We start from the raw sequence: 26,460 nt of genomic DNA, 5'->3' as shown, positions 1-26,460 counted from the left end.
TTTGCCTGTCATTGCCACTGCCGTTTATTAATTCAGGGCATGGCACTTGAGAGTGTTGAAATGTTTGTTGATTGTTGAATAGATAACTGAACAGGGTATTGGTAATGTCTGCTCAGAAGGCAGGACACTGCTGATACTCTGTTTTAGCATGTTAATGCTGACTTCAGGACTGTAGACAGTACACTTTCATGTTTTGTCTTTATTCTTGCCCCAGTTAATTTATGTTGTCACAGTTGTTCAGTCTCTCTACTGCAGCATAAGTCTGATCTCCCTTTGCTCAGTGTGTTGCTTTATTATTATTTTTTTTATTGCTTATTTATTTATTTTGACAGAAAGCTTGGGGGAGGGGCAGAGAGTGAGAGAGAGGGAGAGAGAGAATCCCAAGCAGACTCCATGCTGTCAGTGCAGAGCTGGCTGTGGGGCTTGATCTCAGGGACTGTGAGATCATGACCTGAACCAAGATCAAGAGTAGGATGCTCTACTGGCTGAGCCACCCGGGGGCCCTTACTCACTGCATTGCTTTAAAACATGGTTTTCTTTTCCCCATCTAAAAATTTCATTTTCTTGACACATTTGATCTTATGGGTGTTATGGAAAATAGTCTAATAATTAGCAATATATGCTTTAACTAAACTTTTCTAGGAGTATGAAAGCTTTGGTTTATAAAAATTATTTTCTGAATGCCAGAATAAAAGAATGTCTTTTTTGTATTGACAGCCTTCTTTATTCTTTTCCTTCTTATGAAAATTTCGCAACTCTGATGAGTGTTTTTTGCATTTGGTAAGGGCAGTAAGGCTGCCATTTGGATCACAATTTGATCCAGTTTTGAGACTTGGTTGCAAATGCCGAATAAACTCTTCACCATATCTTATTTTTTTTTTTTTTTTGAGAGCATGAACAGGTAGGGTGGGGAGAAAGGTGGAGTGGGTGGGGGAAAGAGAGAGCGAGAGAGAACAAAGAAAGGAAAGAAGGAAGAAAAGGACAAGAAAAGGGAAGGAAAGAAAAGAAGGAAGAAAAGGAAAAGGAAAGGAAAGGAAAAAGGAAAGGAAGGAGAATCTTAAGCAGGCTCCATGCTCAGTGTAGAGCCAGACATGGGGCTTGATCCCATGACCCTGGAATCATGACCTGAGCCCAGCATCAAGAGTCGGATACTCAACGGGCTGAGCCACCCAAGCACCCCTTATTTACTATATCTTATAAAAATAGAAGATTATGAAAGTTGACATACATATTCTTGATTTCATGGCGAAAATGCTTGAGTTACTTGTTAAACTTAGGAAGATACTAGTCATACCTAGAATCATACTTGATATTCTGAATATAAGTGAAAGTTGGGTGTTTGGCCCAGTGGAAAAAAGGTAAAAAACATTGATTAAAAAATAAAAACAGATTGCTTTTTAAAGATACTAAAGATAATATTCTATCCTTTTTTGGATAACCCTACTGTCACGTTTGTAAAATTTGGGTACAGAATATTTCTGAGTATCTTTATTCTTCATATGTTTATTTAAATGAATATACTGGATAATTAGCCTTGTGTTTTTTCAGGCCAAAATATAAAACACTTGTGGTATTTCTTATTTGGGTTACTCCCAGACCTTAAAAAAAACAGTAGCTTGCTGATTAACTGTTTGCTTTTTGTACAGTTATGAATTGTTACTTTTAAGTGCCTAAGCCTTTTGTTGTTATATTTACTAGCTCTACTTTTCTTCTTAGAGGGATAGTAAAATTTCTTTTAGATGGGATAGACTATAACAGATGGAGAAATTAAGTTACAGGCAGGAATTTTTTACTTTTCCCTGAACTCACTGTCTTGGTACTTTTAATCTCTTGTTGCCTTAGCTGTTCTTTCTAGTTTGGAGGTGGAAAATTTGCATTCCTGATCTTCAGACTTGTGTTCCTGTCTTGTTCTTCAAAGTACTTCAGGAATATTTCTACTTGGATTGACACCTGCAGCTTGACTTTTCTTGGTTCGCGAAGTTTAGGCAAGACAGGCAGATAGCTACCAACTTTCCACATTATTTCCATCCATTTGTTCATTTGCTCCTCAGGTATTTATGACTCTGTCTTTTGTGGAAGGCAGACATGTAAAGTGTTAAAATCGAATGTGATTAATGTGGTGGAGAAGTCCATTCTTTCTTTTGCAAAGGAGACCCAAAAGAGGGTCTCTGTCTTAGTTGTCAGGGGTATTAAGGAATAAATGGACATTACACAACTCTCTTTGTAAATTTTTTTTTTATTTCTGGTATGTACGTGGTTTTCTAAAAATGGGATATTTCTAAAAACATACCTGTTTTTTATAGTTTACATGTGATGTTTTTCTGTAGTAAGGAACATATGTCCACATCATTGCTTTTGGTTTTGAGGTTTTCCCACACAAGGTTGTGTTTAGGAGTTCAGCTTTGGGAATTTGAGTAGTTTTTGGTCTGAAGTGTAGTGCAATTTCAGTCAGTTAAGATACTCCTCACTTTCCCTGTGTAACCACTAACCTAGATAAGTTTTTTATAAAGAAACAAAACACTTTAGGGGCACCTGGGTGGCTCAGTCGGTTGAGCATCCTGAGCATTCGGCTCAGGTCACACTCTTCATGGTTTGAGTTCAAGCCCTGCATCGGGCTCTGTGCTGACAGTAGTGGGGGCCTGCTTTGGATTCTCTGTCTCACTCTCTGTCTGCCCCTCCCCTGCTTGCTCTTTCTCCATCTCTCTCTCAAAAATAAATAAACATTAAAAAAAAAAGAAATAAAACACTTTAATTTTGTGTTTGTGATGTCTTAAATTAGTGTTAACATTTGTTGTATTTTTATTTCCGTATACAAGTGTTAGTTATGAATTTTTGTTAATTTTAGTAATTTTTTTGGTAAAAATGTATACAGGTCACAGAACAGTTACAATTTTCTCCTTGATCATTAAGACCTTGTTGCATGGTTTATTTGCACGGTCATTTTTATGATCTCCTGCAGCTCTGCAAAGCAAGGACTGTCTGTACTTGAATTAATGTTCTGTCACATTTATTTGTAAGCTTGATTATTTTGATAAGAGAATACTTAGAAATAACTCCTTTCATAGCATGTGCTGATAATGCAGGGGCTTTGACTCCTTAGAATCTTTGAATGTATGCTTTGGTGGGTCTACTTTTTTTTTTTAATTGAAAAGATATTTATTTCAGTGTTTTGTGTGTAGGTTGTGATGTATAATTAGGTTTCTTTTTTTCTGAGTTTAATTTTTTATTAGGAAAATTTTCAGACATCTAAAAGTAGACTAGTTAAATGGATCCCAAATATTTATTACTCAGCTTAAAAATGAACATACTTCTGTCACGTGTGCTTTCTTACATGAACTCTGGAGCTCATAGAGATTTAGAAAACATGTTCTCTGTAGCGATAACACTTAAGTGAAACATTTAAAGTGTTATCCATATTTCACTATGGGTAAAGTAATTAAACTTTAACTTATGACATGTTCATTTTAATGCTTTGTTTTTTGTTTTTTTTACAGAATATTTTTACAAACCACACTCTGGATATAAATGTAAGGTGGCTTGCTGTGCTATATTTTAAGAATGGAATTGATCGTTATTGGAGACGTGTAGCACCTCAGTAAGTTCTGTCACTCTCCCTGGCCCATGTAATCCTTTCCAAATTCGGGGGGGGGGGCATACAGATGTTCCTCTTAATCTTTATTCTTTATGTGGAAGAATGCATTTGTGCTTGCTTCGCACACATTAAGTTAGAACAGTTTAAGGAAGGTCAGCATGGTCCCTGTGTAGGATGACATTCACTTTCTTAAAGCATTTGATATTTAAAAGAAAAATGTGTTAACTACTGAAGAAGTAAAGGGTTCTATATGTCAGTATTCCTATTACTGCTTTTTTCCCCGAGTTATTTTTATTTAAGAGGGAGGCTGTGGATTTCTTGCTGTCTTTTGCTTTTGAGGGTATCTAATTTTATGGGCACAAAAATGCTAAGTGAATGAATTAGGTTGCAAAGTTTTTTTTTTTTGCTTTTTTTTTTTTTTTTTTAAGAGAAGTATGAGGTTAGGATTTTGAAAAAAAGTTACTGAGAAGGAAATCCCAGGTCATTTTACCTTCCAAGTCTTCTGCATAATTGCCTTTGTGGTGGGAATAGGGTCGTAGCCATTTGTCATCCCCTCAGATTGAGTTGTAACTGCTCTATAGATGGTTAAGTGAACAGATATCTCTTGATAGTTAATTACATGTTATGTAATAGATGGAAATTAAATATAGACATGGCCCTTGAATTCATTTGATAAAATATAGTGAACTTTGCTAAAGAAGTAACTTAGTCTTTGTTCCCCAGTAGATGGCACTATAGCTCTTTATGTTCTTTATATTCATAAGTCCTTAAAAAAATAAACTTGTCAGAGTACTTCAAGGTGCATATAGAATATGCTCTTGAATAGTATTAGAAGCAATTAGAATATTTAAAGAAATTTTTTTGATGTTTATTTATTTTTGAGAGAGAAAGGGAGAGCATGAGCAGGGGAGGGACAGAGAGATAGGGAGACACAGAATCTGAAGCAGGCTCCAGGCTCTGAGCTGTCAGCCTAGAGCCCGATGCTGGGCTCAAACTCATGAGCCATGAGATCATAACCTGAGCCGAAGTCAGACACTTAACTGACTGAGGCACCCAGGCACTCCAAAAGAACTAGAGTATTGTAAGGCAGCACTAAGGATACTGTAATATAAAATAAACATTTCTCTTACTTTAGAATTCATAATTTTGAGAGAAATGAAGTAGTGATGAGGAATTGTGTATTATTGATTTACTGGAACCATTGCAGCACTGCACACCTTTCTATTGCTCTGTCCAATTAAATTTTAGATAGCTCTGAAAATTCATTGTTTTACCAGTTAATATGAAGAATATGGTTACCAATGACAATTTTGGAAGGTAGAATTAAAGGTAGATTCAATATTTCAGATCATACATTCACATAAAGGATTAAAAATGGCAATTTAGTTTAAATATGAAAAGTTAAAGGGGATATATGGTATTAGGTAGTTAAATCCGAAGCTTTTTCTTTTAGTATATATTGAGATATACCCTGGAATGGAGATGAATGTGGGGAGGGAGCAAGGATGGTAAGAATGTACTCAGAAACGCAGCAAGGGAGCAACACTCAGTTATAGAACTCATTTAAATTTAACACACTTAGGGGCACCTGGGTGGCTCAGCCGGTTAAGCGTCCGACTTCGGCTCAGGTCGTGATCTCACAGTTCATGAGTTCAAGCCCTGCATCAGGCTCTGTGCTGACAGCTTAGAGCCTGGAGCCTGCTTCGGGTTCTGTGTCTCCCCCTCTCTCTGCTCCTCCCCTGCTCATGCTCTGTCTCTCTCTCTTTCCTTCAAAAATAAATAATAATAAAAAAAAATTAAAAAAAAAATAAATTTAACACACTTAAAACATCTGCTTGTGTGTGTTCTTATCTAAGTTTCATCTTACATAGTTCCTGCCCCTACCGCTATTTTCATGGAATGAGCATCAATTTGAACTTACAGATCATTACTGTATATAATTCAACTTTAACTGGGTCCTAATTAATTAGATACTATGCAGTTTGTGCTTGGAAACTAATCTGAATTCATCTAATGATAGCATGTGCATGAAATTAAAGGTGCAGTGTTAACCATTAGTGGAGAATTGCTAAAGACAGGTTAATATCTAAGTTGGAAGTACAACACAATCATAAAAGGATTAAAGAGATCATTTCTCATGGGAAAGCCTAGACTTACATTAGGCTTTGACTCTTTTTCACCTGAACATTTATCTTAATCTTGTTTTCTCATTTGTTTACTCACCTGGTCATAGTTAAGGCTAATAGAGACTGTTATTGAAGTACAATATACAACATAACTGAGAAAGTGCACAAATGAAGGGTACAGTTTTAATATTTATAATGTGACCACATCCATGTAACTAGCACTTGCAAGTAGGTGGAACATTAGTAGCGCCCAGAATCCTCCCTCCTGCCTCGCGGTCACCTGTACACCCCTCCCCAGCAACATTTGACATCTCTTAACCATACATTAACCTTACCTGTTTCTGAAGTTCCACAAATGGAAATCTTATACTATGTTGTTTTGTGTGTCTTTCATTCATTTTTAGATTTGTGAGATTTACCCATGTAATTGCCTGAAAAGTTTTCTCATATGTAGAAGGAAAATATTCCATGTTAGGAACATAGCATATCTATTTGTTCTGCTGCTGTTGGGCGTTAAGGTTGTTCCTAGTTTTTGTCTATTAATAGTAATGCTTCCTGAAAACTCTTCTGTATATCTTATTGCACATAAGTGCATTTTTTGGTCATGTGTAGTCAAATGTGTGTTCAGCTGTAGTAAATACCATCAATTTGTTTTCAAAGGGTTCATACTAATTTACACTTCCACAGGGACATATCACTGTTGACATTTGCTGCTCATTAGCACATTTGGTCTTATCTGTCTTTTTGGTAAATTTTTCATTTTTCTGATCAACAATGAATATCTTTTTCATATACTTATTAGCCATTTGAATATCCTGCTTTTATAAAGGGCTGCCATTGTACCAAAAAATGGGTTATCTTACTGATTTCTGGGACTTCATAGGTTTTGGACTTCGGTCTTTTGTTGAAAATACACATTGGAGGGGTGCCTGGGTGGCTCAGTCGGTTAAGCGTCTGACTTCAGCTCAGGTCATGATCTCACGGTCCGGTCCGTGAGTTCAAGCCCCGCATCGGACTCTGTGCTGACCGCTCAGAGCCTGGAGCCTGTTTCTGATTCTGTGTCTCCCTCTCTCTCTGACCCTTCCCCCGTTCATACTCTGTCTCTCTGTCTCAAAAATAAATAAATGTTAAAAAAAAAAAAAAATTAAAAAAGAAAATACACATTGGAAATATTTTCTCTGTCACGTGCCTTTTCACTTTCTTGTGTTTTTTGAGGAGAAATTCTTAATTTTAATGAGGTTCAACTTAGCTATTTTTATATTTTTTTGGAGCCTATTATAAAATTTTTGCTTAGTCCAAGATTATGAAAATATTCTGCACTTTCTGCTAGAAGCGTTGTTTTCTGTTTTACACTTAGGTGGATTATCTGTCTGGAAGTGATTTCTTTGTTAGGTGTGTATGCGGAGTGAGGCTGCAGCCTGTATTCCTTCTCTAACACATTTCAGTGGTTCCCTTGTATTTGCTGTTCATATATAAGGATCTGTTTTTGGATTCTCTCTTTGTCCTGTGGCCTTTCTGTCTTTGCTTTAGTTGTTTACTTTTTACTTTTTCTTTACTTTTTCGGATTTAACTTGCTGGTTTCTAGCTTTTTGAAATGGAAGCATAGATAATTCACTTTTAGTTTTCCTTATATATGCATTTAAAACATTAGGTGTTTTCTTGTAATCTTAGCTTTAATTCAGTTTTATTACCACTCAGTTGATAAGATTTTAGAATTCCTCTTGTGATTTCTTTTTATACCCATGGGTTAATTAGAAGTATATTTCCTAATTTCCAGCATGTGGGGCTTTTTAGTTATTCTTTTGTTACCGATTTCATCCTTGGAAATGTGCTATCTTGTGTTACAATCTCAGTATATTGTTCTGTGTTAAATGTTATATGTGTGCCTGAAATGTTATATGTGTGCCTGTTATATGTGTGTTTTGCCATAATTGGTCACTTATGCTATTCACATCTTCTGTATCCTTATTGATTTTGTTGTTAATTTTTTAATCATTTTCTGAAACAGATATGTTATCTCCAAATAGGATTAAGGATTTGGCCATTTCTTCTTTACATTCTTTTTTTGCTGTATATGTACAGGGACTATATTATTAGGATCATACAAGTTAAATGTTTTTACATTTTTGTTGAATTGACCTTGTCCTAATCATGAAATGTTCCTCTTTGTTTCTAGTAATGTGTGTGACATCCAGCATAGTTTGTCTGATTTTAATAGACGCACATCAACTGTCTTATGGTTGCATGGTACATCTTGTTCTGCTTTTTTCTTTCAATTTCTTTGTTCTATTTAAAGCCTTTTTTAAGTTTTTTTTATGTTTTATTTTTTATTTTTTTTATTATTTTTTTTTAACGTTTATTTATTTTTGAGACAGAGAGAGACAGAGCATGAACGGGGGGAGGGGCAGAGAGAGAGGGAGACACAGAATCGGAAGCAGGCTCCAGGCTCTGAGCCATCAGCCCAGAGCCCGATGCGGGGCTCGAAATCACAGACTGAGATCATGACCTGAGCCGAAGTCGGACGCTCAGTCGACTGAGCCACCCAGGCGCTCCTAAAGCCTTTTTTTTTTAATGCTTATTTATATTTTTTGAGGGAGAGACAGAGTGGGAGTGGGAGAGGGTCGGAGAGAGAGGGAGACACAGAATCTGAAGCAGGCTCCAGGTTCTGAGCTGTCGGCGCGGAGCCCTGTGTGGAGCTTGAACTCATGACCTGTGAGATCATGACCTGCGCCGAAGTTGGATGCTCAACCAACTGAGCCACCCAGGTGCCCCAATCTTTGTTGTTGTTTTTAAAAATAGTCCTTTTGTGGAGCACCTGGGTGGCTCAGTCGGTTGAGCATCCAACTTAGGCTCAGGTCATGATCTCACGGTCCGTGAGTTAGAGCCCCACATCGGGCCCTGTACTGACAGCTCGGAACCTGGAGCCTGTTTCAGATTCTGTGTCTCCCCGTCTCTTGGCTCCTCCCCTGCTCATGCTCTCTCTCTGTCTCTCAATAATAAATAAACGTTAAAATAAAATAGTCCTCTTGTAAGCATCAGAGGTATTGGCCTGTTGTAGTTTTTTGTATTATCTTTATCTGATTTTGTTATCTGTACTCCCGGCCCCATAGGCTGAATTTGGAAACTTTCCCTCCTCTCTTTTTTGAAATAATTTGATAAGAATAGGTATTAACTTTAATATGTTAAAGTTGATGTTTACCTTTAACGGCCTATGAAGCCGTCTGGTCCTGGACTTTTGCTTGTTGGGAGGTTTTTGACTACTGATTCAATTTTATTCCTGGTAATTGGTCTTCAAAAAATTTTGTATTCCTGATTCACTTTTGGGAGGTTCTATATTTTTAGGAATTTATCCATTTCTCATAAGTTGTCCGTTTTATTGTCATGTAATTTTTCATAATACTCTCTTATAATACTTTATATTTCTGTGGTGTTGGTTGTTATTTCTCCTCTTTCATTTATGATTTTGAGTCCTCTCTCTCTCTCTTTTTTTTTTTTTTTTTTTTTTTCTTTTTTGGTCTAGCTAAAGATTTGTCAATTTTGTTGATCTTTTGAAAGAACCAGTTCCTGGTTTCATTGATCTGTTCTATTGTGTTTTTTTAGTTTCTGTTTGATTGATTTCTGCCCAAGTGTTTATTTTTTCCTTCCTTTTACTGGTTTTGGATTTTGTTATGTTCTATCTCTAGCCCCTTTAGGTATAAAGGTAGGTTGTTTATTTGAGATTTTCTTGTGTCTTGAGGTAGGCCTGTGTGGCTATAAACTTCACTCTTAGAACAGCTGTTGCTGTATCTCAAAGATTTTGGGTCAGGGGGTTTTCATTTTCATATGTCTCTGTATTTTTTAAATTTCATCTTTGATTTTTTTGGTTGACCCATTCATGGTTTAGTGTATGTTGTTTAACCCCCTGTATTTGTGTTCTTTCTTGATTTTTTTTTCATGTGATTGATTTCTTGTTTCATAGCATTGTAGTCAGAAAAGTTGCATGGTATGAGTTGAGTCCTTTTGAATTTGTTGAGGCTTGTTTTGTGGTCTCATAGGTGATATGTTCTGGAGATGTGTTCCATGTGTACTATCTTGTTGGATTGTTCCCTTGAAGGTTACCTAGTATCCTTCTTTGTCTCTTGTTACAGTGTTTGTCTTAGAGTCTATTTTGTGTGATGTAAGTATTGCTACCCCATTTTCTTTGGCACTCATTTGCATGATACCTGCTTTTCCATCCCTTTACTTTCCATCTACATTTGTCTTCAGGTCTGAAATTAGTCTCTGATAGGCAGTGTATAGATGGATCTTGCTTTTTTATCCATTCTGTCACGCCATGTCTTCTGATTGGAGTATTTTTTCCATTTGCATTCAGAGTATTTATTGATAGGTCTATACTTACTGCCATTTTGTTACCTGTTTTGTGGTCGCTTTTGTAGTTCTTCTCTAGTCCTTTTTTCTCTAGCTCCTTTCTCTCACAGTTTGATGGCTTTCTTTAGTGATGTACTTGTTTTCTTTCTCTTTATTTTTTGCATATCTATTCCAATTTTTTGACTTGTGGTTGCCATTAGATTTACATATGACATCTGCAGATAGCAGTGTATATTAAGTTGATGGTTGCTTAAGTTTGAACCCTTTCTTTACTACTCTCTCTTCCACATTCTTTGTATATGGTGTCATACTTTACACCCTTTTATTGTGCTTCCTACTTTTCTTACTCCTACTTATGGTCTTTTTTTTTTTTTTAACTACAAGAATCCCTTTTAACATTTCTTGTAGGGCTGGTGTAGTGGTCATGAATTCCTGTAACTTTGGTTTGTCAGTGAAACACTTTGTCTCTCCTGATCTGTGTGACAGCCTTATTGGATACAGTATTCTTGGTTGTAGTTTTTTTTCCCCCGCTTTTCTTTCAGCATTTTGAATATATCATGCCACTTTGTGCTGGCCTACAGAGTTTGTTGAAAAATCCCAATTATAGCCTTGTGGGGTTTCCCTTGTATGTAACTATTTTTTCTTGCTGATTTTGCAAATCTTTCATCACTATTTTTTGTCATTTTAATTACTACTTGTCTTGGTGTGGACCACTTTGGGTTGTTTTTTTGGGAGCTTTCTTTGCCTCTTGGGTTTGGGTGTGTTTCTCTAGATTTGGGAAGTTTCAGCTATTATTTCTTCATGTACATTTTCTGCTTTCTTTTCTCTCTGTTCTCCTTCTGGGATCCCTGTAATGTGAATGTTATTATGCTTGATGGTGTTGCTAAATTCCCTTACTCCATTTTCATTTCGTATTTTTTTTTCTTTTGTTCAACTTGATTACTTACTTTTCAATACTCTGTCCTCCATTCTTCTGCTTCCTCTAATCTATTTACTGCATCCAGTGAATCTTTAAGTTATTGAGTTGTTCATCTCTGATTGTTTCTTTTTTGTTTTCTGTCTCTTTGTTAAGACCACTGAAGCCGTTCTCTCTTGTCAAGTCCAGTGAGTAGCTATGATCATTACTTTAAATTGTCCTATCGGGCATATTACTTAACCTCCATTTCATTTAGCTCTCTTGCTATGATTTTGTCCTGTTCTTTCATTTGGGACACATTCCTTTGTGTCCTCATTTTGTCAGACTCTCTGTATCTGTTCCTGTGTGTTAGGAAAAGTCAGCCACCCCTCCTGATTTTGAAAGTCGTGGCTTAATCCTGTAGTGCAGTTTCCCATTCACCACAACGTGGTGCCTCAGTGATAACTCCTGTGTGTGTTGCATGCACCCTGCTCTTGTGATTGAGCTGTTTTGCTCTTAACTTCCCTCTTAGAACCACTTTTGCTGCATCCCAGAGATTTTGGACCATTGTGTTTTCATTTGTTTCCTTGTATTTTTTTTATTTTTTTATTTCCTGGTTGCCCCATTCATTGTTTAGTAGCTTGTTATTTAACCTCCATGTATTTGTGATCTTGCCAGATTTTTTTTGTGAATGACTTGTAGTTTCATATCATTGTGGTCATATGTGTGGAATGATTATAGTCTTAATTTGTTGAGGGGTTTTTTTAAGGGCTAATGCGTAATCTATTCTCCAGAATGTTCTGTTTGCACTTGTAAAGAATGTGTATTCTCCTGTTTAAGGATGGAATGTTCTGACTATATCTGTTAAATTCCTCTCTTCCAATGTGTCATTCAAAGCCATTTTTCCCTTGCTGATGTTCTGTTTAGATGATCTGTCCATTGATGTAAATGAGATATTAAAGTCCTTTATTATTATTGTGTTATTATGGATTAGTTCTTTTATGTTTGTTATTAACTGTTTTATGTATTTGGGTACCTGTATGTTGTGTGTATAAATATTTACTATTATTATATCTTCTTGTTTGATTTTTCCCATTTTTTAAAAAACTTTTTAATGTTTATTTTAGAGAGAGAGAGAGAGAGACAGAGAGACAGAGTGCAAATGACAGAGGGGCAGAGAGAGAGGGAGACACAGAATCGGAAGGCAGACTCCAGGCTCTGAGCTATGAGCACAGAGCCTGATGTGGGGCTTGAGTCCATGAACCATGACATCATGACCTGAGCCACCCAGGTGCCCCTTTCCCATTATTATTGTATGGTGTCCTTCTTTTCTCTTGGTTCATCTTTTTGTTTTAAAGTTTATTATGTCTGATACAACCTTGGCTACTTTGGCTTTCTTTTTTTTTTTTTTTTTTTTTTTAAAGTTTTTTTTTTTTTTTTTTTTTTAATGCTTATTTATTTTTGAGACAGAGAGAGACAGAGCATGAACGGGGGAGGGTCAGAGAGAGGGAGACACAGAATTTGAAACAGGCTCCAGGCTCCGAGCTGTCAGCACAGAGCCCGACGCGGGGCTTGAACTCACAGAGTGCGAGATAGCGACCTGAGCCGAAGTCGGCTGCTCAACCGACTGAGCCACCCAGGCGCCCCACTTTGGCTTTCTTTTGACATCCGTTTGCGTGATAGATGTTTCTGCATCCTCTCTCTTTCAATGGTGGGAGTCCCTTTGGAGTATTCTGGCCCATTTTGGGGCTGTGTGCACACTACCCAGCTTGTGGCACTGCTTTGTATGGCTCTAGCCAACGAGGTATTGTACGGGGCAGATCCTCAGGAGAATACCGGAGTGGGGCACACTGTTAGCAGGCTAGGTGAAGAGCATTGGTGCTGACTGGTTCCATCATTTGTCTGCATTTCTAGGCTGTAGGGGAGGGAAATGGTGCCTGATAGCTCCTTTGTCTTTGGAGGTCTCCCAAAGCTCCCTGCCACTCCAGCACAGGCTTTGAGAGTAGTAAACAAATCTCTTTCCCATGTTTTTCAGACTGCTGCCTCTTTGCTTGCTGTTTGTTGTGCTGTCTCTTCAAGGGCAGGGACTCCTACCTTCCCAGCTTTCCCAGAGCTTGCCCAGTGATTTTTAATGTTCCAGGGGTAAGCCTCACTGATTATGCGGCCTCTTTGGTTTTTAAGCCACATGTTACAGGGATTGGTCCTCCCTTTGTGTACCTGTGTGTGTCCTTCATGCCTGGGGTACCTGGTGTGGGGGTTTGCTCCTCTTCCTTCTCTGTGCTTATGTCATCCTTCCCTCCTTAGGACAGTCCTGCAGGTCTCTTTTGCTCTTGACCGCGCCTCTGCCCAGCCTGCCCTCTTCGGTATTGCCTCTTGTCTACATTTAGCTGTGAAGAGTCTCTTCTGCCATTCTTGGGGCCGTTTTCTGGATTATTTACACAAATGTGGGTGTTATCTCGTTGTATGTGTGGGAAGATGATTTAGGATTCTCCTACTCTGCCATCTTTCCCTGAAAAGCCAGCAGCAGTAGTGCTTTACATTTATCTTTCCAGTGTTCTTCCTTTCGGTGGTATTGGGCTTCCATCTGGATCCATTTGTTTTCAGCCAAAGAATTGCCTTTAGCAGTTTTTTGGTGCACATCTGTCAGTGAACACCTTGAAACTAGAAATCTAGTTTTTTTTCTTCTCTTCTTCTTTTTTTTTTTTTTTTAAAGTAAGCTCTGCGCCCATGATAGGGATTGAACTTATGGCCCAGAGATGAAGAGTTGCATGCTCTACAAACAGCCAGTTAGGTGCCTCTAGAAGTCCATTTTTCCTCATTATATTTTAATCTGTATATTTTCTGCTGACTTCTCCTTAAGTTTGTTACCTTTATTTTGCTATTTTTTAAAAAGTCAATTCTAGGATTTTCCTTTGGTATTTTTTAAAACATTGTTTTTGAAGTTTGTTTATTTTGAGAGAGAGAGAGAGAGAGAGAGAGCATGGGCAGGGGAGGGTCAGAGACAGAGGGAGAGAGAGAGAAAATCCCAAGCAGGCTCTGGGCCTCAAACCCACAGACTGAGATCATGACCTAAGCTGAAACCGAGTTAGACACTTAACCTACTGAGCCCCCCAGGCACCCCTATTTTTGTTTTTTGTTTTTAAATGAATTCCAGCTCTGTGGTGAAATAGTACAGTTTTCACCTATTTTGATCAACAAATTCATAATTTTTTTAAAGTGTGATTTTGATAATTACAATGTCTGTATTTCCTGTGTGTGTGGTGTTTTTGTTTTTTCTTTCTTTTCTTGTTTTTTTTGTTTTTGTTTTGGCATGGCGCCCACTGTGGGACCTGAACTCAGTACCCTGAGGTCAAGACCTGAGCTGAGATCAAGAGTTGTATGCTTAACTGAGCCACCCATGTGCCCTGTGTATCTCCTATTTAAAAAAAAAAAATTTTTTTTTTTTTTTACATTTTATTTATTTTTTGAGAGAGACAGAGACAGAGCACAAGTATGGGAGGGGCAGAGAGAGAGGGAGACACAGAATCGGAAGCAGGCTCCAGACTCTGAGCTGTCAGCACAGAGTCCGACACAGGGCTCAAACTCATGGATCGTGAGATCATGACCTGAGCCGAAGTTGGATGCTTAACTGACTGAGCCACCCAGGCACCCTTGTGTCTCCTATTTTTATTTGTGTTTTGATTTTAATAACTTTTACCTGGTTTGTAGTATACACAGTCAGTTTTTGACTGTATGCTAAGCATTGTTGAGGGAAAATTGGAGAGGCTTGGAATTTTGTTATTTTTCTTTAGAGAAAATTTTAATTTTTTCCAGGCAGGCAAATAGAATATGACTTCAGCCTTGACTTAGTTGAGGGTGGTCTCTTTCTGGTTTACTTTTTTTTTTTTTAAATTTTTTATATGTTTTTATTTATTTTGAGAGCCAGCAGGGGAGGGTCAGAGAGAGAGAGAGAGAGGGAGACACAGAATCTGAAGAAGGCTCCAGGCTCTGAGCTGTCAACAGAGAGCCCCATGCGGGGCTCAAATCAATGAACCACGAGATCATGACCTGAGCTGAAGTTAAACCCTTAACCACCTGAGCCTCCCAGGCACCCCCATCTTTCTAGTTTACTCTTAATCCTGATTTTTAGCCTTCTTCGGGTTTCAGCTGCAATCTTTGGGTGTTTACCAAAGTATTGCCTTACTGGTTCGCCCTGAGCGTCAGTTTTTGCCTTTTCAGCACTTGAGACCTAGTGAAATCTCTTAGCTCATTAGTCGTGTAGTTCCTGCTTTGGTTTTTTATGGGCAGATAGCTCCAGGGGAAGTGTTCTGGCTCATCACAGTTCCTCTCCCTTTTTTCTAGACCTTCATCTTTCAAGTCATGGCTGCCTACATTGTTTTAAATGCTGCATTAGTTTCTTCAGTCTGCCATAACTAACTACCAGAAACTGGGTAGCTTACAACAACAGAATTGTGTTGTCCCACAGTTCAGGAGGCTAGAAGTCTAAGGTGAAGATGCTTGTCAAGGCTTTGCTTATTCTGAAGGTCCTGGGGAAAAATCTTTCCTTGTCTCTTTTTAGTCTCTGTTTGTGGTCTGCAATTGTTAGGGGTTTTTGGCTTGCAGTTGTAATCCCAGTCTCTGCCTCCATCATCACATGGCCGCCTTTTCACGTGTTTCTTCCGTGTCTGTCCACGTTTTCCTTTCCTTGTAAAGGGCACCACCAGTCATTGGATCAGGGCCCACCCTAATTTGTTATGACCTTATTCTGACTTGATTACATCAGCAAGTGTCCAGTTTTAAAATAAGGTCACATTCAGAGATACTTGGGGTCAAGGCTTGAACATATCTCTTTGGAGGGACACAGTTCTACTCAACAGAGAGATGCCTTAACACTTAAAAAACAAAAAGTTGTGTAGCACTTTTATAGCTGATCTTACTGGGATGATTCATCTGATACCATCTGCTCTATCATGGCCATAATGGAAAACCTTAATATGGGGGCTTTAAAATGTAATTTTTAAATAAACAGTACATTCATATATTTCTTTTTTTTTTTTTAATTTTTTTTTAACGTTTTATTTAATTTTGAGACAGAGAGAGACAGAGCATGAACGGGGGAGGGTCAAAGAGAGAGGGAGACACAGAATCTGAAACAGGCTCCAGGCTCTGAGCTGTCAGCACAGAGCCCGACGCGGGGCTCAAACTCACAGACTGTGAGATCATGACCCGAGCTGAAGTCGGACGCTCAACCGACTGAGCCACCCAGGCGCCCCACCATTCATATATTTCAAAAATCAAAATGCGTATACTCTAATAGTGAATATTCTCCATACTGGTCTTTTGCTCTTGTAGTTTACTAACTCATTTGCAGGCAGAATTGTTAGTATTGTTTTTATCCTTCCTGGAGATGTAAAATGAAAAATTATAAATTAGTTGATTTTTTTTTTTTTAATGTTTATTTTTGAGAGAGAGAACATGTGCAGGCGTGGGAGGGGCAGAGAGAGGTGGACAGAGGCTCTTAATCAGGCTCTGCGCTGATACAGCAGGGGGCCTCCAAGGCCCCCTAAACTAGCTGATTTCTAATAAGTCTTTAATTGCAAATATCCTCTGATTCCTGATCCCTTCCCCTATAGAATAACCTCACTCAGATTTTATAAAAGAAGTCAGTGGAAGGCTAATATTTATTCATACACACTTTTTTTTTTTTTTTTAGAAACTTAATTTTTTTAGGCAACTATTTTTATATTAATAAAGCAGATGTCACAGTACCACATTTGTCATTCTGGATTTGTCTTATTTCCTGTTGCTTACTATTTTGTACTTTGTATTCACTTGTGAAGGAGCTTTACACTTAGGAATTACTTGATGTGTCAATATACAAGTAATGGCAATAATTCTATTTATTTACCAAAACTAATGAGTGGCCTCTTTTTTGAAAGGCTTTTTATTGTTAGGTAGCATCCTCTTGCATAATGAATTAATCTTTTTACAGTGCTCTCTCAGAGGAGGAGAAATCTACGTTGCGTGCAGGGCTAATCACCAACTTCAACGAACCAGTAAACCAGGTTAGTGAGAAAATGAATGCTAAGTATGCTTTCTGTTCCCCTACTTTCTACTTCGTTTCCAAACTAATTTTGTTTTTTGGCAGGAAAAATGCAATTTTATCATGTCTATTCGTAATATTTGTGGGTTTTAAATTTTGAGGTTAATTTCTAGCTGTCAGAATTTTTGTTCTATTTGGCTGTTTTAAAATTCAGAAGTCATTTTAAGAAATAGAGTATTGAAAGCAAGTTTCTATATATTTCTAGTCTTATTGCATAGAAATTAATTTTAATGATTTGTTATTCTCTACCTCCTTTTTAAAATTTTATTTGAATGTTTATTCATTTTTGAGAGAGCGAGCGAGCAGGGTAGGGGCAGAGAGAGCAAGGGACAGAGGATCTGAAGCAGGCTCTGTGCTCTCAGCAGCAAGCTCAGTGCAGGGTCTAAACTCACAAACCTGAACCCATAAGATCGTGACCTGAGGGGAAATTGGATGGATGCTCAGACCACCCAGGCACCCCATTCCCCTCCTTTTTTTAAACTACAGTATATCTTGTCTATTCCCGACACCCATGACATTTTCACTTCTCCCTATATACTGTAATAGATTATTCAGTTCCATTTCTTTCCTTTACAGTGAGATTTTGCGTGTAAGAATGTTTTGCATATGGATTCAAAAATTCTTAAATTTTTACAAGTTACTATTTATTACACTTAATTATTTTAATTTGAATATTTAGCCTCACTGGATTTTGTGATGTATCTAATCCAGTTTTATCTCAATCTCTTCTACAGTGATCTTAGTTCTCTGCTTTGTAGTCCCTTGAAGGAGGTGAGGGAAGATTGGGATTAAAGAAGTATTTCTCACTGGGGCAGGAGATGGTTGGGAGGGGTTTGTGATAAACCATTGCTTAATATGCTCTGTCAGCCAGCATTTGGGAAACACTGATCTGTACAAATGTCATTATTTACAAACATAATATTTGATGTTCATTTCTACTCTTAGTTCAGTGATTCTCAAACTTTGTGATCTTATAACTTCTTTATTCTGCTAAAATAAAACGGCACATTATATTTTGATATTTACTGTGTTATCAATTGAAACAAATTTTTTAACATTAATAAAACCATTACTTGTTAACATAAATAGAATTTAAAAAAATGAACCATAGTTGTTTCCCCCAACACATACATATTTAAGGAGAAGAGTGGCATTGTTTTGCATTATTGTTTATCTCCATAGTGTCTGGATATTTAAAAGAAAACATCTAGATTTTCATATCTGCTGCTTCCTATACTCTGTTGCCAAGTATTATTTTAGGAAAAGTTACATGAAGAACATCTAGCATCACAGTGATAAATTAAAGAGAGACCTTGCAGATCCCTGAAAGGGTCTTAACCCCCTTCCCCTCTTCAAGGGATTCATAGACCATACTTGGTGAACCACTGTCTTAAGTAAGAAGTTTTCAGTGAAATTGTATTCACTTTTGTCAAATGTATAACTGACCAGAAGGTAATTTTCAACTGTGAATGCATTCCTTATCTGTTGCTTTGATTATATATGTGTGTTTCTGATGACTCCTTTGTTTCCCTTTAGATTGCAACTCAGATTGCAGTGCTGATTGCAAAAGTTGCTAGATTGGACTGTCCTAGACAGTGGCCTGAACTCATTCCCACTCTTATAGAATCTGTGAAAGTCCAAGATGATCTTCGACAGCACAGAGCATTACTTACCTTCTATCATGTTACTAAGACTCTGGCTTCCAAACGTCTGGCTGCTGATAGGAAATTGTTTTATGATGTAAGTGATTTGACATAGTTAATTTTGATTATGAAAACTGCTACTTGTGTAGAAATGTTTGTAATTTTACTCCTCTATTGTATCAAAAGATTATGAATTCTTTCCATTTGACCTTAGAAAGTTTAGAATAATAGATAACATCTGAAAGATTTTAAACTGGCTAGTGATGCCACCCATAAGATGGCTAGGTTGCCAGAAGCGGGGTATTGGTAGAGAACAGTCTGAAGGCAAAGACTGTTTTGAGGGTAGTGAAGTTCATATGGGAAAAAGAAGCTGCGGTAAAAGGGAGCATTTATGAGGGATAGAGCTGAAATTCAGAAAGTTAAAATTTTGACTTGCTTGGGTAATTGATGGATGTAGGTCAGATGTAGGGAGGGAGTTTGACATAACTGGTGGGTGAGAGCCCTTTATTGGTTGTTTTAACACTATTTGTTGAAAAGACTTTGCTTTTTTCATTCACTTACTTTGACATTTTTGTATTTGACTGTTTTCACCTTACTAAAGTAGTGATTTTCATGCTGTTCAACCTGTTTTGGACTGCACCTTGTAACACTGGTAACTCTTATAGTATTTTTGCGTTTTGTAAGCCTCACTTTGACCATATAATTTGGGAATCTGCATTTTTAACAGGCTCCCCAGGTGATTCTTATATACATCAAAGTTTAAGCCAGAATTCCATTAGGTTCCCTATACTTTCTTTAAAAGAAAATTTTTTTTTTTTAGTGTTTATTTATTTTTGAGAGTGGGGGGCAGAGAGAGAGGCAAAGATTCTGAAGCAGGCTCCTGTCTCTAAGCTGTCAGCACAGAGCCTGATGGGGTGCTTGAACTCCCAAACTGAGAGATCATGACCTGAGCTGAAGTCACATGCTTAAGAGACTGAGCCACCCAGGTGCCCTGGTACTCTTTACTTTTAACCTAATGGTTTTAAATAGCCAATCTTAGATTTATTCAAGGATGTTGAATGTAAGAGAAATTGTGTTTGTTGAAGATTGCTTTTTAGATCATTGTTGCTTTTGCTTGATAGCCAACTAGGATTTTTTAAAAAAAGTTTATTTTCATTTATTTTGAGAGCGCACACACACACACACACACTATTTGGGGATGGGCAGACAGAGAGAGAGAAAGAGAATCCCAAGCAGGCTCTGTGCTGTCTGTGCAGAACCCAAGGCAGTGCTAGATCCCATGAACCATGAGATCGTGACCTGGGCTGAAATCAGGAGTTGAACACTTAACCAACTGAGCCCCCCAGGTGCCCCAAAAGCCAACTAGGATTTAAAAACTGGACTGTTTATCCTCTTAGCTTTTTCTGTGAATTTCTTGCTGATTTTTCTCACCTTTATCCTCATCTTACACCTTTCCACTTAACTTTCATATTTGCTGTTTTCCGAAATCAAGTGTCTAAAGATTGTTACAGTTATTTTGTCACAGAGTACCCTTCTGTAAAGTCTCAATTCATAGTTCAACTTTCCCGAGTTGTACTCTCATAACGTGTTGTTTTAGTTTTAGGTATAATTTATATTCAGCTTAAGCAGTCTCTACAAATTGTATTTTTTTTTCCCCCTAAAGTCATGCTCATTTATTTTACAAATTGTGCCTAATCAGAGGCTGTATTCTGAATAGCCTGTTTGACTTAGCTTTCTCACCCTTTCAACTTTCTTGGCTCATTTACTTGTAGTATGAGGCTGTTTCTTCTGTATATGCAGTAAAGTATAGGTCTGCCTAGCATCTTGTGTGTACTTTGAGCATAGTATCAGTTCCATAGTGCTGACTTTCAGTTGTTGACTTATCTTTCTTAGATCCCCTACACTATGAGTTTCATGAGAGAGGAATGTAAGCCTTTATTGTTACAGTCTTACTGTCAAGTTCAGAAGAATGCTTATGAGTGGGTGGTGCTCAATAAATGTTAGATGAATATATAGAAGAGGAGACTTGTTCTACATACATACCTTCTAGGTTTCAAAGTGGCATAGTGCAAAACTTAAAAGAGCAGGAGTTTTGGGAAAATATGCAAAAACTTAAGATACCTGGAAAAAAATTCTGCTTAACGCCTTCAATTTAGATTGAAGTAGCCAAACCTGGAAACGTGGAGCATGAGTGAGTTTGGGCCCCATGTGCGGCGTGGGGGGGTCTGTGCTGACAGCTCAGAAGCTGGAGCCTGCTTCAGATTGTGTCTCCCTCTCTCTGCCCCTCCCGCATTCATGCTCTTTCTTTCTCTTAAAAATAATTAAACATTAAAAAAATTTAAGAAAAAAAAGGAACTTTGCTAGTTAATAATGTGTAGCCCCTGTTTTTTAGGTAATCTAAAAGGTAGGAAAGTTTTCTTTAATAATACTTTTACTATAATGCTAAGATGGTCTTCATGTACTATATTAGTTTCCTACAGAAATAAATAAAATGTAAGCTCATAGCTGAGCTAGTTGCTATAGCACAGTATTGCAGTGTGCTTAAAAGTGCAGCCTGCTACTCTTTGTGTGCCAACAATTTCTATATTCTGTTTTTCTTTCACATTAAAATAATTTATGCTCTTTTCAGGGGTGACATTAGAAAATCAGCAGTTGAGAGAAAATTGTTTTGCAGTAACAAAATTGAGCTTGATTTGACACACAAGATTTTGTTTTTTATAAACAGTATGCTTTTCACAGAAACTTGAATATAAAAATGTTGATATAAAGTACTGTTAAAATCAAAATCTGGAGTCTATGAAAACAAGGAAACTTAAGGTACAAATAGTTATTCTAATGTAATTGTAAATGTTTTAACCAAATAATATTTTGTAGACATGATATGTAACTTGTAAAATTATATGCTGTGGTAAAGGAAGCAATCCAAACTTAAAAAGAGGAAAAGATTTTTTGAAAGCAGCAATATATTGTACTTGTTGTTAGAAAACAAGTGAACAGGTTAACAGGTGTGAGAAGAAATGTTTTCCAGTGTAGAATGCTTTTCTGTACTGAACAGCTTTGGGATTTGAGCAAGATACTTAAACTTGGTGATTCTTTAAAACCCTTTCAGTTCTAAAGTTGTGTAATTCCATGAATTTATTATCTCTATTACTCTAGGTTAATCTGTATAAGCACCATGAAAGTTTTGAGATGAAAATCTGAGTTACAGCCTGATTTAAATACAGATGTTAGTGTTTTTAATCATTGTTTTGGTCTAGAAGCCAAGACCTTTGTACACTTAGTTTCGTCCCAAGCAGGCTCTGCACTGTCGTCATGGAGCCTGATGTGGGGCTTGGACCGTGAGGTCGTGACCAGAGCCAAAGTTGGGACGCCCAGCTGACTGAGCCACCCAGGTGCCTCAGTAGTTTAATTTGCTGGAGCAAATCCTGACCTGTCCTTCCATTCGAAAGTACTTCTGCATGAATCTCTAAAAAGGATGTTTTCCATAATTTGTTTTTGTTAGGAATCTTTCTAGGCTGGAAGTTAGGAATTAATCTTAAAATTTTTCTGCTTAAGGGTCATTGAACAGATAATTGATTGCTTATCATGTACAAGAGATATGTGCAGTACTGAGGGAGATGAAAGTCATGGATAGTCTTGTGGTGTTCATTGGGAAAGTCCTAATGTACAAACTCTTAAAAGTCATTTAGTAAGCTATTAAAATCTGCTACAGAAGAAAACTAAACACTCTGTTAGGTTGTTTATGTGGTCAAAGCTAAAACTTAGACTTTTTAAAAACTCAAGGGTTAAGGATAAATAAATTCCCACTAAACAGCATGTGTATTGTTTGCATGATGAGGGTAAAACAGAACTGAGACGAGGTGAAACTGGGTTACCAAATATAGTTGATTCTCCAACAACATAGGTTTGGATTGTGTGGATCTGTTTATACAGATAAATTTTTACAGTAAAGTTTTATAAATGTATTTTCCCTATGGCTTTTGTAGTAACATTCTCTTTTTTCTAAATTTATTGTAAGAGTAGTATATAATACATATAAATTACAAAATACACATGTTACTCAACTGTTCATGTTTCTGATAAGGCTTCTGGCCAACAATAGGCTGTTAGTAGTTAGGTTTGGGGGGAGTCAAAAGTTACTCATAAAATTTTGATTGAGTGTGGCGGTGGGAGTTGGCCCTAACCGTTATGTTGTTCATAGGTCAGTTGTACTTCAGAATAGTCTTCCCTCACTTGTTGGGATGAGCACTTGGATGATATATGTAAGCGATGAATCACTAAATTCTGTTCTTGAAAGAAAAATTTTAAAAAGGTGCTTCCTCAGAATTGTGGTCTATGTTGCGTCAGGAGAAGATCATATGACTGTGTATGTGCTTATGCTATGTGTATACAATTGACTGATCCCATGAATGTGAGAGTAAAAGAAAATGAGTAAGTATGCTCGTAAAAAGTGTGAAAAACAAGCTGAAGCAAGAGAAAGGAATAAAAGATTGTTCTGGAAGTAAAATAAAAAAGAATAGTCTTCTTGATGAGTTACTGTGTTTTCTAAATAAGTTAACAAAATGGAACCACGTGACTACTTTGAGATGGATTGATTAATATAAGAATGCTCAGCCAAGTGTCACAGTCTTTCACACTTCTTAGAAACCTCTAACTTCATGATGTGATCCCTAGGGGAAATATCCAAACAGTGGAAATTATGAATGTCCAATGTGAGACTACCTGGGTGCCACTTAACATGGTATAGCCTTTAGGATATTATACTGTAGTAAAATTTACTTAAAATATAAATGTGCGTTTTTAAGTCCTCGGATAGGTGAAATAGCTTGTTTTTAGTTTTGTTTGGGTAATTTTAATTGTTCCACCAAATGCCATGTTAATTCTAGATCTTGTCTCTTGCTCTGCCAAATTTTATATTGGCTTTTAAAAACATATTATTTAAAGAATGGCTCCAACTTTTATAAAGGTCATTTCTGCTGCTATGAACTTGTTTGAGGATTTGAGAATGTTATGTCTCTGTCTATTGTTACAGTAATGGGAGGGAAAGAACCTATTGGTGGGAACTTACTTTTTTTTTTTTAAGTTTATTCATTTTTGAGAGAGAGTGCAAGCAGGGGAGGATCAGGAAGAGAGAGGGAGAGAGAATCCCAAGCAGGCTCTGTGCTGTCAGCACGGAGCCCAACTTGAAACTCAAGGTCATGAACTGTGAAATGACTTGAACAGAAATCAAGAGTTGGATGCTTACAGGACTGAGCACCCAGGTGCTCCTTTTGGTGGGAACTTTTAAGGGAGGAGAGACTCAACAGGACTAGCTTGATCAAAAACAAAACAAAACAAAAAAAAACAAACTGTGTGATGAACACTGAACAGGAGAATTTTATTTTATATATTTTGAGGAGTGAGGGGGAGAGAGGGAGAAAATGAGCGGGAGAGGGGCAGAGAGAGACAGAGAGAGGGAATCCCAAGTAGGCTTTGCTCTGACAGTGCAGAGCCCAATGCTGGACTTAAACTCATGCACGATCAGATTGTGACCTGAGCTGAAGTGGAGTCAGCCGCTTAACAGACTGAGCCACCCAGGCGCTCCAGGGAGAATTTTAGTATAGCATGGTGCTTATCCTTTCTGTAGTACACAATCTCTTAACTGACTCCTAGGAAAAGGGGCTCGTAAAAAGGAGAATAAAAACTCAAAAAATTTATTGCTGAAGTCTTTATAAGTTGCTCTTGAAGGAGTGTTCTTTGCTTTGTCCATCTGACAAATCCATTGTATTGGATGCCTGAGACACAGCTGTGAACAAAGATAAGGTCCCAAATGGGGAGGGAGGGTAGTTTCACCTTTTCTTCACTCCTAACGAATTGTGATCCTTTGGATACATGAGAGCATCATGTAGGCACCAGTGGCAGAAGACAGGTTTGTGGCTGTGTTAGGATTAGAGGACGTTAGGGATCTGTAAGATGGGTCACAGCGACCCTGGTGGGCCTCAGTTATACCGGTGGCGTGTTTGAGAACAAAAGGAAAATGAGAGTTTGCTAAAAGATATGTAGGTAACATGTGTTACTGGTCTTTAGGAATGTCCTTCAGTGAAAGTGAATAGATATCAGTTGAGACATTGGCAGTTTGATTGGAAATTGTTTTTGGGGTAGATAGATCTTGTACCCACCAGAGTTTCTGTCGTGAAACATTTTGGTAATTTGATATATATATATCTATATATCTATATCATGAGTAAATGGAAGCAAATTTATATTTAAGCCTTAAATTAAAGAAAAAAATGATGACTACCAGAATAACTACCTTTTTTGTCATTAAGAACATACAGGTGTTTTTAAAATTTCTTGTTGTGAAATACTTAATATAAATTGCCATATACCCATCACCAAGATTTAGCAGTTTGCATTGTGTCATTTTTGTTTTATCACTTTTATCCTAAGGTATTTTAAAGTAATTTAAAGATTTCATGAGATTTTATTATGAAATACTTGAGTATTCATCTGTAAAAAGATTATTTTGTTTATTATCATTTAACTTTTACCAACCTAAGAAAAGCAAAAATAGTGATTTAATACCATTTGATACTTTCAGCACATTTTCTACATTGTTCTCAAATATAGTTTAACAAATGGTTGGTTTGAGCCAGAAGAATGACTAAGGTGGACACATTTGGTTGTCTCCTAAGTGTGTTTTAATTTAGAATAATATTCATTTCCTTCCCCCCCCCCCTTTTTTTTTTTCCATGCCACTAACTTGGTAAAATATTTCGTTCAAATGTCTTACAGGATGTTGTACATTATGTATCTGTTGATTTTACGCCTTATTGATTAGAATGAGGTTAAGCAGGTTTTACCACTATTAGATTATGGGTAATATTTTGTGCCCCACTATTGGTGATTAATTACAAGACATTGATTTTTAAAGTTTTTCAGGCTAATTTTTCTTAGGGGAAAGTTGTTAGAACAGTGGTCTTGAGGGTAAAAAAGCATTAGAATATTTTAAATGCCAGAAGAAATCAAACGTCCTGTAATGGTTCCCTTTTGACATTCAAGGAATGAAGTCTTGGGACTTATCAGTTAAAATCACTTGGCAGCCAGTGGGTGGTGCTGTTTCTTGTGGTTTAGGAAAAGAAAATGCAAGTATTGATGGATCTTGTAAACCAGTACCTAAAATGTTTCATTAAATAGCTTATTTTCATATTGTCTTACTGAATTGTCTCCCTTCTGCCTCTGTATTTTTGAGAAGAAAATGTAGAAGAAATATTTTTTATTTCACCTATTTCATTTTTTCCCCTTTTCCCACTGAGCCTTCTATAAGCATACATCAGTTGGTGTTTTCTGGAGCAGGTAGAAGCTTGAGTGTGTAGGATAGCTGACAGTGTTTCTTCCCAAGTTCTTTTGGTCTCTTTCTTCATTATCTGTCTTTGTCCTTATACTGTTGGGCTGAGAGGGTAGTGCCATTGCTGCCTCTTCATTTCAGCCATCTCTGTGTAGAGACCTTTTTTTTGTAGGCTAGTTAAAAAGAATCTTGAATAGAGCTTTGATAGATGCCTAATGCCCTTAACCACGTGCTTAACTCCAGACCTGGAACATAAAACAAAGGAGAATATTGATTAAAAGTTTTCCCCATATACTGCTGGTTTTTTCTTGATTTGTGCCTTAAATGCTGTATGGCTTCATTCAGCAATACGTGCTGTGTGCCAAAGCTACTTAGCTGCTTTTCATATTTTATGACTAATTAAAGGGGCACTTTCATACTATTAACTTTTCAGGGCTAGAAAGAAGGA

At 37.2% G+C, this 26,460-nt stretch overlaps 1 protein-coding gene across 5 annotated transcripts in view; it reads left to right on the top strand.

The window, feature by feature from the left end:
- The window catches only part of IPO11 (importin 11), a 198,786-nt gene that overhangs the window by 25,839 nt on the left and 146,487 nt on the right, over positions 1-26,460 (top strand). For all 5 annotated transcript variants that reach the window (XM_025924123.2, XM_086700099.1, XM_086700100.1 and 2 more), the window contains 3 exons: positions 3,495-3,595; positions 16,932-17,004; positions 18,579-18,782. In XM_025924123.2, coding sequence (XP_025779908.1) covers positions 3,495-3,595; positions 16,932-17,004; positions 18,579-18,782 — 378 coding nt within the window. The remainder of the gene's footprint in view (positions 1-3,494; positions 3,596-16,931; positions 17,005-18,578; positions 18,783-26,460) is intronic.

This window comes from Puma concolor, chromosome A1 (genome assembly GCF_028749965.1).
Source record: "Puma concolor isolate L17-30 chromosome A1, mPumCon1.1.hap2, whole genome shotgun sequence".
NCBI lineage: Eukaryota > Metazoa > Chordata > Mammalia > Carnivora > Felidae > Puma > Puma concolor.
This window is presented reverse-complemented; position numbering and strand designations above follow the sequence as displayed.